The sequence below is a fragment of the Falco rusticolus genome, chromosome 8 (genome assembly GCF_015220075.1).
Source record: "Falco rusticolus isolate bFalRus1 chromosome 8, bFalRus1.pri, whole genome shotgun sequence".
NCBI lineage: Eukaryota > Metazoa > Chordata > Aves > Falconiformes > Falconidae > Falco > Falco rusticolus.
Window position 1 is genome coordinate 20,374,746 of NC_051194.1, and position 12,414 is coordinate 20,387,159.

Consider the following 12,414-nt stretch of genomic DNA (forward strand, 5'->3'; position numbering starts at 1 on the left):
CTATGGGGTCAGGCAAGTACCACGAACGTGCAGGGCACAAGTCTGGTCTCTGTTCCTTTGGCAGCTAGTGAAAAAGCAACAAGATGGTTCCCTTGTACCGGTCCCAGTCCCTGCATTCTCCCCCCATATGCCATACACTCCCAGGAAATCCCCCAGGAATGTCCTGCAATGCTGCCAGACCGTACACCTACTTCACTTTGGACAATTCATTGCTGTAATCTCCACTACAGCCACTGATCTGATTCATCAGGGAATGGCATCTGCTGCCTGGTGTCATTCTGTATTGCTATTTAATTTGGGTCAGACAAATGCATTTAAGAGCACATTCTTTTTTTTTTTCTTTTCAGCTAAGAGGTGGCCTGTGTTCCCCAGGCACCAAGCAAAGCCCATCAGAGAGAGAGCTCATGGTGCTGGACAGGCTTCCCTGCCAGCAGCAGACACAGCTGTATATAAGCTAACATTGGAGAGAGGAACAGCGGGCAGGGCTCTGGCAGCTGCCCTTGCACGCTCTTTAATACCTGTAATACCAACCAGTGCCTGGGGAATTCACACACCAGGTATCAAAACACTGGGAAGAGCATGGGAGAGCACAACAGGGAGCAGACTGCTCTCCCGGATTTCTCTGTTTGATCATCAGAGAGACATCAGGGCTGGGCACTAAACATATGATAGCACTTTCTATTTCCATCCTTTAGTACTGTAACACAGGTTTAGAATAAAAACATCTCCTTGGTTCAACTTAAAACAGGATAAAAGAAACATGGAAAAAAAATCAGCAATAGCTGTTTCACTGCTAATGTGAAATCTGCACACAGGCATGTGGGGAAAACCAGCAGGAATTAAAATCCACTGAGTTATTTCAGTACCAGCCTGTGCTTGGGCAAAGTCCCTCTCCAAACCCAGGGGCCAGCCCGTGCTGCGGGAACCCCTGCCCCAACAGGCACTGACACAAGCCGCTACCATGGGCACCCAAGTCACAGATCACCACGGGTAACATCATGGCTCAGCACCAGAACCAACATGCCATGCTAGTTCAGCTCCCCATGAACAAGAGTCTGAGGCTGCCGTTCCTCCTGCCCTCTCTCTTCCCACCCCACATGCTGCTGCTCCCATTTAGGGACTGGGAAGGGGCTGGAGCTTGTAAAGAGCTTCAGGCAGAGGCTGGGGGGAGGGTCACTGTCCCATGACCTGAGAAAAGGTCCCTCTTGTTGAGTTAAGTAGGTCTGCGCTGCATCAGCTCTGTGCCTTGAAGAGCTCCAGCATGATGCTAGAAGAGGGAACAAGAAAGCTTGCTCTGATGGGGCTCATTTACTCACTTCTCATAACAAAACTATTACAGCAGCTCTGGTGCACTTCTGTATTAACAGGGCCTTGTTAATTGTCATTTGAACTAGAGCGTAAATGGTTAGAAAGATTTTTCTTGATTAAAATGTTGTCAGTGATGGGGAATCCAACAGACCTCTGAGAAAACTGCTCCAGTGATAGCCTTGTTTTAAAGTCTGGTTTCTAGTAGGAATGCTTTATCTACTCTACATCATACCCTCACTCCATTTTAGCTATGTCAGCTAGAAAAGCCTAGTAACAAAGTTTAATTGCTGCAACAAGTTGGATATAGGAGCCTTTTAATTTTCTGATAAGTTAATTTATCAAGCCAGACCCAGGGAAATACTCAAACACAACCAGCTGCTGCAGATGTTTAACTACAAGCTTCAACACTGAAATCCAGGACCTGGTGCTCCCTGTAGCACCATGTAAACCTCCACAGGAGCTGCGCGAGTGGCCACCAGGAATGACAAAGCAGAGGCATGAGCTCCTCTCTTTTCTGCAAAGATATGGTGCCAGACCCAGCCAGCCAAGGAAGCGCATAATCTAAATTTACTCCTGATTGCTCCAAGGGTATAATCCTTGGTTATGCCCCAAAAGATATAATCTTTTCACATATAAATTCTCACTTATCAATTCTCCCATATAAATGGAGCCATTACCCTCATACACAGTAACCTCTGGTTGGGGTATTCACAGAGTAAGGTGGACTCCCAGTTTAAGTCCTTTCTTACCCTGATGGCACTCAAGGAAGCTGACCCTCTGAAGAGGATCCCTGCCCCTGCTTATGAACCAGAAGGGAAGACGGGAGAGGTGAAGGGCACCTGCTCAACATTTTCTTGTCAATGCTTTCTCACTGTGGACCAAGAAAAGCAAACTTTGTTGGGCCAGAGCAAGAGAGCGCAAAGTCAAGAGAGGGGTACTCCCTTGGGAGGCAGGTCTCTGCTCTGCTGACAGGGCTTCTTATCTTTCAGCCATCACATGCAAACTGGCAAAAACTCAGCCATGATTTTGACAGCAAGACCAGACCTTAGGAGACAGCCTTCCTGTAAGTGTCCTGACCCATGAGGTTTAATTTCTTCTTTCTTAGCCTCCCTCTGCCCAGTTGTCCAGTTCCAGTAGGAAGCGTGCAGAAGGCTCCTCACCTGGATGAACCATCCCATGTTAGTGATGGCACTTCCCAAGGAATGCAATGAAGGTTCCAAACTCTCCAACAAACAGATCCAGGCGTGCCAACCCGGATTCAGCCAGACTAGCCCACAGGAGAAAGCACAAACAGTGGCCTTTCATGAGGGATCTGCTCCTGCTGAGTTAGATGTGGCTGGGGACACATTTCTCTAGAGGGGCCTTTGGGGACCTGGGGCTCATCCACTCAACTTCTGGCTGCCACAGGGGCTTACACAGCAGTTTGGCAATAGGTGTTCAAGCCACAGCAGGCAACACACTTCAGCAGCACAGAGCCTGAGGCTCCATGGTTGGTAAAGGGACTCACACAGTGATTTCCAGCGGCCTCCGTACAGGAGGAATCAAGATTTTGGACTCAGAATCTAATCTAAATGCTCAAAATCCACTTTAAAGAAGCATCCTTTCCCTGTGAAGCATGTTTTCCATTCCTTTAACCACTTCACAACTTCACCTGGAGTTCCCTCCAGCTCCTGACTGTCTCCTTGCACTGTAGATACCAAACCAGACAAACCACGGCAAACAACAGCTGACACCACCACCAAACAGGACTGATGCAGAAGCAGCCCGACTTCACTCTTTGGCTGGACAGTTCTACCAATGACAGGGAACACCCATCCGCAGAGCTGCCAGTCAAGGAATTCCCAGCACTGGAAGTGGTATGCAAAGGAAAGGAACCTTCACCGGACACATACATGAAGAAAAGAGGCACTTACCCACTTGTTCCAGGTCTCTGGGTCTGAGAGAAGCGCCAGTCTGTGTTTGGCTGAGCTTGCTGCAGAGAAAATAGAAGAGTTTTAATACCTCTATTCTTGCCTTTGAAAATGGAAGTGAACTGATCCTGGATTATTTCAGTCTGGAGTATCAGTGTGATCTTTCCAAGTAAAGCAAATCAATTAGAACAGAAAGAAAGCTCCCCTTCCCCCTTTCTGGAGTATTTCTGAACCAGCATGAATACTAAAAAGCATGACAAAAACTATTCAGCGAATAATCTTCCAAAGCAGCTCAGGAAACCAGGCTGTGAAAGAAATGAAGCATGAAATAAACTGATAAGAGCATCAATTCAGCAGGAGCAATGGTACCAAAGTAATGAGCTTGGAGGAGGGCAGGGGTGGGGGTGGCAGAATTAATTGATACTGAGAAAGATGCTTTTAATGCCAGAAGGTAAAATGGTAACAGACCTTCCTAATCTGTTTTTCTTCTGTCCTTAAAAAAGCCTGCCTGAGATCTTGATTTCACACACTGTATTTGAATGACATTTCCTAGATGATGTGGCCTTAGAGCATTACAGTATTTTTCTGTCCACAGAGAAAAGAATGAACTTCCGACAGCAAAAGAAAAAAGCATTATTTGTTTAGGAGGCACAATAAACTTCAGACACAGCAGCACACTTTGTAACTTCATTAGTAAGCCCTCGTATCGCTTTCTGCCCGTGTTATTTTACCATCAGACAATGGACATTCTGTAAATAGGGAAGGACACAAGCAGGCTTGCATATTCCTATTTGAATCACGCCTTTGTGAAGAGCACTAAATAGCAGAGCTGTTTTCTGTCTGGAAAACATACTTCCGAAAATCGTAATCTTCTTAATTAACTCCAGAATGATAACATACTACCTGGAAAGGACAACATTTCTCTCAATCATGTTAGGAATGAGCAATTCATAGTCCATACAGTGGAACATCAATTTTACAGGATTATTCTGCTTGTACATGCAATTACTAAGGAAAAGTGAAGACGGATACAGCTGACCTAGATTTTTAGTTAGTAGATGTGATTTCACTAATTCTTTCACAGCTTTGATGACTCTCATGAAAGAATATATCAGAATAAATTACTCCCCTAAAATAGAGTCCCCACTGGTACCCATGCTGCATGCAAATTAAGCTGTTAAAATACTTGCCCTCCAGATTTCAGATACACATTTTTGCACACCAGCACTGACACACAGTCCTGCACTAGATAAGCCCTTCCCAATCTGTATTTTGAATTCCTGTTGTAAATACCAGTTTCAAATTTAGGGCAGGCATTTATAACACAAAATTACCTTTTATATCCCAAAATTATAAAATCTACAGCTAAACACAGTCACCTACATCCATATTTAGACATCTGAATACAAGTGGCTAAAGTTTTCAAAGCTCACCGCTGCCTAGGTCTCTGCAAGACCAAGGGCATGTAAGGTCACCAGGATCTTTGCAAAAAATGTCACTATGTCCAGTGCTGAATACTGAATTCAGCCCCTCCCTCAGAAAGACTAAGCTGGAAAATGATCCCTTGCTGAGGCACGATCAATAATTACTAACACTGGGAGTTAGGGAATGAGAAATTTCTACAATGCACCTCTAAAACAGAGCAAAAGAAAACACTGACAAACTTTGCTTTCAGATAACCTCCTCCTCTGTCACGGTTCATATGCCATGCAGAATAAAGGGGTTAAACAGAGTCAAGAAGTTAAAACACCCAGAAAACATGTTCCTGACCATGTTAAGAATCACTTTAAAAAGAAAAGAGTATGAACGGGTCTAAGGGAAAACTCTCCACTTCTACAAACACACAGCCTTTGACTTTACAGTACTACCCAGCCCCTTCCCCCACCTCCATCAAGCCAAGCCAAAGCTTTCACCTGCCACCTCCCAGGAGGTGATGGTGACACACATTCCCTGAAGTCACCTTCTTAGGTGGAAGGACAGACAGAGAACAGCCAGCTGGCCTTGATATTACGGACTGTTGCACTTAGCAGACAGGACAGTAAGAAACACCCATCTCTTACCCCATCGCAGGGACTCGCTAAGGTGCTGGTCACCTGCTCATAGGCAGCCACCGTCTCCGCAGTGCTAGAATGGCTGAAAGGTTTTACAAAGAGGAAATCACTCTGGTCAGACATGGGTGAGAAACAAGAGGTGTAATTCTGTGCCTGGGAGGTCAAGCCCGCTCCTCCCACATCCAGGTATTTGATGAAGCCATCTGGCTTCATCTGCCCACGGAAATGGGAGGCAGGCTTGCGGCCAGTCCCTCGGCAGCAATCCGCAAAGGTCCAGCTGGCAGTGCCAGTTTTGAGACACCGGGCAGCCACCACAGCAAACATCACACAGGACACAAGGGAGATGGACACCAAGGAGATGATGAGGTAAAGCGTTAGGTTGGTATCCTTGGGAGAAGATTTGGGGAGGTCCAGGGACTTGGCGAAGTCCTGCACACCATTTTCCTCTGGAGAAATTATTATTACCACAGAGGCCGAGAGGGACGGTGTCCCATTGTCCCTCACTTCAACAACCAGCCTGTGGGGATCTTCTGACTCCCTGAGAGCCTGTGCAACCCTTATCTCTCCAGAGCGGCGTTCCACTTGGAAAGGCAAAGCCTCAGCGGCTTCCTGCAGCTGGTAGGACAGCCAAGCATTATGACCACTATCAGCATCAACAGCTACAATTTTGGTGACCAGATAGCCAGGTTCTGCCAAGGCCGGGATGGTTTGGTGGAAGGCAGAGCCCTGGGGGACGGAAGGGTAGACAATGGTGGGGGCATTGTCATTCTCATCCAGGACGAACACATGGACCACAGCAGTGCTACTCAACATGGGAGACCCAGCATCCTTCACCTCCACGGGCAACTGGAACACCTTGTCCTGCTCGTAGTCCAGAGCTCGCACAGTGTAGATGGTGCCGTTGTCCTGGTCTATTCGGAAGTAGGTTGAGATGGGTACATCCTGCACTCCATTGTCCAAGATGGAGTAAGACAGCTTGGCATTGCTACCCTCATCAGGATCAGATGCTGACACTGAAAAGACAGAAGTTCCAGGAAGGGAGTTTTCCTGAACATGAGCTGTATCAAAAGGACTGGAGAAATTTGGTGCATTATCATTCACATCAGCAATTTGGAGGTAAAATGTTTTTTGTGTGGCCCTCTGTGGGGTCCCTGAATCCACAGCCCTCACTGTGATGTTGTATCCACTGGCCTTCTCCCGATCAAGGGGACCATTTGTGACCAGCGAGAAATGCTCTTTAAAAGACGACACCAGTTTAAACGGGAGCTCTTTTGCTATCTGCAGATGGACCTGCCCATTGTCACCGGAATCGCTGTCCTTCACACCAATGAGGGCAATTACAGTGCCTGGGGTTGCATCCTCCTGCACTGGGCTGGAGAGAGAAGTCAGCACGATCTCTGGGCTGTTATCATTGATATCGATTAATTCCACTCGCAGGTGACAGTGTCCTTCCATGGCTGGGGATCCCTTGTCCCTGGCTCGAACCGCAATCTCATAAGCACTGGATTCCTCATAATCCAGTGGGGCTGTGGTTCGGATCTCCCCTGTCCGGGGATCTAAGGAGAACACCTTGGTGAATTGACCAGGTGCATTATTGCTAGTTTTGAAAGAATATTCCACATCCCCATTGGGACCTTCATCCAGGTCGGTGACATTCAACTTGGTGACCAAAGTGCCCACTGGCACATTCTCCTCCAGATGTACCTTGGATACAGGTGGGTCACAGACAGGAGGGTTGTCATTTGCATCCAGGACATGGATGGTAACCTTGGCAGTGCCAGATTTCACTGGATTCCCTCCATCCAGGGCTGTCAGAGTTAGATGATGCACAGCCACTTTCTCTCTATCCAGTGGTTTTTCAAGTATGATCTCGGGCATTTTAACACCATCTCCTCTCACATTGATGCTCAGGGCAAAATGTTTGCTGGGACTGAGCTCGTAGGTGGAGATGGAGTTGGAGCCCATATCCGGGTCTTCTGCTACCTCCAAGGGTAGCCGAGTCCCAGGGTTGGCTACCTCAGTGATCTCCAAGACCACCTCCGGCTTGGGGAACTGGGGCGCGTTGTCGTTCACGTCGAGGACATCCACCTCAACACGGTGGAGCTGGAGGGGATTCTCCATGACGAGCTGGAGGTGCAGGGAGCACATGGGACTCTGCCCGCACAGTGCCTCCCGGTCCAGCCTGCTGTCCAGGAGCAGCACCCCGGCTGCCAGGTCCACCTGGAAGGGCTGTTGCCCACCCTCGCTCACCAGGCGCAGGTTGCGGGCAGCCAGGCTCCGCGCCTCCACCCCGAGGTCCTTGGCCAAGTCGCCCACAGAGGAGCCCGGCTCTCTGTCCTCGGGCACGGAGTAGCGGAGCTGGGCGCTGCTGGGAGCCGGCAGGCAGGAGAGGGCTGCGAACAGCAGCTGCCATGGCAGACTCCGTCCCCCGAGCATCCCGTGCCGGGTATGAGAGCGGGGTAGCGCGGAGCGGAGCGGCGGTGGCTCCGCACAGCCTCCCCCGCCTCCCCGCCCCCGGCAGCCGCCGCCGCGCCGGAGCCCCGCGCCCCGGGGGGGTCCGAGCGGGTTGTGCAGGAAGAAGCTGCCGCCGGAGCCGAGCTGGGAGGGATGGAGGGGGCGCGGGGGGGGGAGGGGGGCGATCGCAGCCCGGCCGGCTGAGCCGCTTCTCGGCACGCAAAGACACACAAAGTCGGCGAGCAGAGGGGATGGACCGAGTGACAGTTTTACGTCTCTCCACAGCCCCCTCCTCCTCCTCCTCCCCCTCCTCCTTTCTCTCTCCCTCCTCCTCCGCCGCCGCCGCCTTCCCAAAATACGCACGGCGTAGCCTCACCCCACCCCCCCCGCCCTGCCGCCGCCACTCCACCCCCGCAGCGCCAGGGGGGCGCCGGGAACTCCCGGCCGTGGGAACCCCCGCCCCGCCCGGCTGCAGAGAGCGGGCACCGGCGGGCACCCCCTCCCCAAACCCGGCCGAGGGTGCCGCGCCCCAGCCCGCGGTTGCGGTCAGCCTGGGGGCCACGCTCCCGAGCTCACCTCGCTGCACAGGGTGGGATCCGGGTTGGCACCGCCTGGACCCGCGGAGGGTCTCACAAACATGAACTCGCTGATGTCCGAGACCGGAGAAAAGCAGGAGCGGTAACGCGGAGCAGGTGGTGCCGTGGCTGTCACCTGGACGCCCATCACCGTGTCCCCTTGCTTAGGTTCATAGTTCAAGTGCCCAAAAATGTGGCTAGGAGGGGGCTGAAGCGTGTTCACACTCTCCACGCAGCAGCCCTGGCTGGCAGGTGCAGAGCCCCGATGGAGGCACCGCACGCCCAGCACTGCCAGTCCCACGAGTGAGACAGCAGAGATGAGCACTAGGGACGCGATCAGATAAAGCGTAATTGTGGCCAAGCCCCCACCATCAGTGGCCCGAGTCTCGGCGCCCTGCAAGGCTTCTGGCCCCTTCTCCTCCACCAGTACCACCAGTGTGACAGCTGTGGAAAGCGGGGGTTCCCCGGCATCCCGGATCACCACCAGCAGTTCATGCGCAGAGGCATCTGTCTCCTGCAAAGCCCGGGTGATCCGGATCTCCCCAGAGCGCAGTGCCACACTGAAAAGCCCCAGGTCTGTGGCTTCCACGAGATGGTAGGAGAGCCAGGCATTGCGCCCCGAGTCCGCATCTATCCCCACCACCTTGGTGATGAGAGCAAAAGGGGCAGTGGAGGGGGAGATTCGGAACTGGGTAGTGGAGTCCTCCCCGGCCCTGGGGAAATGCACCCGTGGGGCATTATCATTCTGATCAACTATAAAAACGTGAACCAGTGTCCTGTTCCTCAGGGCTGGGGAGCCACCATCAGAGACCTCCACGTGGAACTGGACATAGGTGGTTTGTTCATAGTCAAAGGGGAGTTTGGCAGAGACCTGGCCACTTGTGGGATGTATGGAGAGGTAGCGAGTCGGATCCAGGCCTGGATCTGTCCCACCAGCTCGCAGGATGGAGTAGGAAAGGCGGGAATTCTGCTCTGAGTCAGGGTCAGCAGCGGAGACTGTAACCAGCACACTGCCCACCGGGTTGTTTTCTGCCACCAGCACTTCGTAGGATGCTTGTTCAAACTGAGGCGCATTGTCATTGACATCTGCCAGCGTGATTGGCAAGATGGTGTGGCGGGAGAGTGGAGGACTGCCCAGGTCCGAGGCAGAGACGGTGACATTGTAGTAGGCAACATGCTCCCGGTCCAAACGGGTGCTGGTCAGCAGTGAGTACTGGTGCTCATAGTCCTTACGCAGCTGGAAGGGAAGATCTGGAGACACATGACACTGGACCTTGCCCTGCTCACCAGAGTCCCTGTCTCTGACGTGTATCACAGCCACCACTGTGCCCAGGGGTGCATCCTCACTCAGGGAGCTGGAGAAAGAGGTAAGAATGACCTCAGGGGCATTGTCATTCACATCAGTGATTTCCACCACCACACTGCAGTGCTCCTCCATCGTTGGCGACCCCATGTCCTTGGCCTCCACTTCGATCTCATACACTGTTGCCTCCTCAAAGTCCAGGTTGCCCTGGACACGAATCTCCCCAGTTTGCTCATCGATGGCAAAGATCTGGCGTAAGGCAGCTGAGTTGTGGCTGCTGAGGGAGTAGCGGATGTCCCCATTGGGCCCTTCGTCCACATCAGTGGCATTTAATTTCACCACAAGGGTGCCCAGTGGCGAGTTCTCCACTAAACGGGCTCCGTATGATGGTCTGTCAAAGACCGGGTGGTTGTCATTGGCATCCAGGACATGAATAGTGATGTGTATCTTGCTGGACTGAGGGGGAGAGCCCCCGTCTTCCGCAGTCAGGACCAGGTGGTGGAAAGCTCTGAGTTCCCGGTCCAGGGCTCTCTCCAGCACCAGTTCAGGGAACTTCCCCCCATCTGTGCGTGCCTTCACATTGAGGTTGAAGTTCTCATTGGCACTCAGGTGATAGGTCTGCAAGGTGTTGGTGCCCACATCGGGGTCCTGGGCAGGCTGGATGGGGAACCGGGCACCCAGAGATGCCAGCTCATAGATGCGCAACGAAACCTCGTCACTGGGGAACTCCGGGGGGTTGTCATTGACATCCAGAATCTCCACCTCAATGCGGTAGAACTCCACTGGGTTCTCGATGGCAAGTTTCAGGTGGAGGAAGCAGCGGGGATTCTGGCCGCAGAGCTGCTCCCGGTCTATCCGCTCACTGACCATTATAATGCCAGTGTTAACATTGACCGAGAAGTACTGAGAATCCGAATCAGACAGTACCTGCAGGTTAGCTGCTGCCAGTTTCGCCACATCGGTGCCCAGGTCCTTCGCAATATTGCCCACGAAGGCACCCCGGGTGAGCTCCTCCGGGATGCTGTACCGGATCTGAGCAGAGGAGCTGTGCAAAAACAGACAGAACGAGAAGACACGCGGCAGCCCCAGGGACCGGTCCGCCTTCCCTACCCTCGGCATCCTTGCCGGGTGGGCGGCCGAGGAGCGATGCCCTCCGCGCCCGCGCTCAGCGCTCGCCGCTCCCATTCATTGTTTGGGGCGGACGCGGTTCGAGGAGGGCGGGGGACGCCGGTGCTCCGCACAGCCGCCTCGCCATTGGCTCCGACCGCCGCGCCGCTCCTCCAATCGCCGCGCTCCTTTCTCAGGACAGCAACACCGGCGCCAATCGCAACCCGCGGGCTGTTGCCGCGCGGCGCGAACCTGCGCGGCGCTTCCCCGACCCCGCAACGAGCCGAGCCGAGCCGGGCCGGGCCGGGCAGCAACGGCGGACCCGGGGGCCATGCGCGGTCCTGCCGCCCCGCCCAGGCACCGCCTTCCCCAGCCCCAAGGCTCTCACCTGGCCGGGCTCCCGCAGCGTACCGGTAGTGGAGAGGAAAGCCCTGGTTTCTCTCGGTAGGGTCGCGGGGGGTGGACAGGGCCGCAGGAAGGTGAAATCACTCCGGTCGGAGCCGGGGGAGAAGCAGGTGCTGTAGCACTGAGACTGGGAGTCGGTGGGTCGCAGGGTGACCTCCATGTACTTGAGGGTGCCGTCGGAGCTGAGCTGGAGCTTGGGGCTGGAGTGCTTGAAGAAGTCCCGGTTGGGCGACTCGCTGAGCCAGCAGCAGCAGCAGGGCGAGCCAGCAGCACGGCCTCTGCGCCGCAGGCAGCGGGCGGCCAGGAGAGTGATGGTGGCAAGTGCCACGGTGCTAACAGCTGCCAGTGCGATGATCAGGTAGAGGGTCAGGTCTGGCTTCTCCTTGGCACCAGCCAGGAAATCCCGAGGCTTGTAGTTATCCTCCGGAGCCATGTCCTCCAGGGCCACAGTGATGATGACAGTGGTGGACAGTGGTGGGTCGCCATTGTCCATCACCTGGACAATGAGCTGCTGCACAGCAGCATCGGTGTCCTGGAGGGCACGTGCTGTCCGCACCTCCCCAGTGTACAGCGACACATGGAACAAGGAGGGGTCAGTGGACTGCGGCAGCAGTCGGTATGAAAGCCAGGCATTGTGCCCAGCATCTGCATCCACTGCTGTCACCTTGGTGACCAGGTAGCCCAATGGGGCCGACAGCGGAACCCTCTGGGGTGCGGGGACATCACTGTCACTGGCTGGGTGCAGGATAGTGGGGGAGTGGTCATTCTGGTCCAGCACAAAGATGTAGACAGTAACATTGGCATGGAGCGGGGGGGACCCTGAGTCCCGCACAGCCACAGAGACTGGCAGAACCTGCAGCAGCTCAAAGTCAAAGGTGCGCTGAGCATACAGGTTGCCATTCTCAGGATTGATGTGGACAAAGGAAGAGATGGGGGTACCCTGCACTTGGCCACTCTCTATGGAGTAAACAAGCCGAGAATTATCCCCATCGTCAGGGTCCGAGGCAGAGACAGTGCACAGCAGGGAGCCAGGCAGGTTGTTCTCCTGGAGGAAGGCATCATAGGAGGGCTGCAAGAAGCGTGGGGGGTTGTCATTCACATCAGATATGTTGAGGAGCAACATGAGTGTTGTGGTGAGGGCAGGAGACCCACCATCCTGGGCAATCAGCTCCACTGCATACTGTGAGGTGGACTCACGGTCCAGGCTGTCCCGGGTGACCAGGGAGAAGTGGTTCTGAAGGGACCTGATGGCAAAAGGCACATCGGGGGCAATCTCCAAACTCACATCCCCATTGGCCCCT

General features: G+C 53.6%; 1 protein-coding gene across 9 annotated transcripts in view; it reads right to left on the minus strand.

The window, feature by feature from the left end:
- The window catches only part of LOC119151961 (protocadherin gamma-A4-like), a 79,627-nt gene that overhangs the window by 18,890 nt on the left and 48,323 nt on the right, over positions 1-12,414 (minus strand). For 7 of the 9 annotated variants that reach the window (XM_037396370.1, XM_037396376.1, XM_037396374.1 and 4 more), the window contains one exon: positions 3,222-3,280. In XM_037396370.1, the coding sequence (XP_037252267.1) occupies positions 3,222-3,280 (59 nt within the window). Of the gene's footprint in view, positions 1-3,221; positions 3,281-5,278; positions 8,030-8,299; positions 11,087-12,414 lie in introns of those variants that run through there. The other 2 variants (XM_037396369.1, XM_037396372.1) reach the window with 2 other exon arrangements.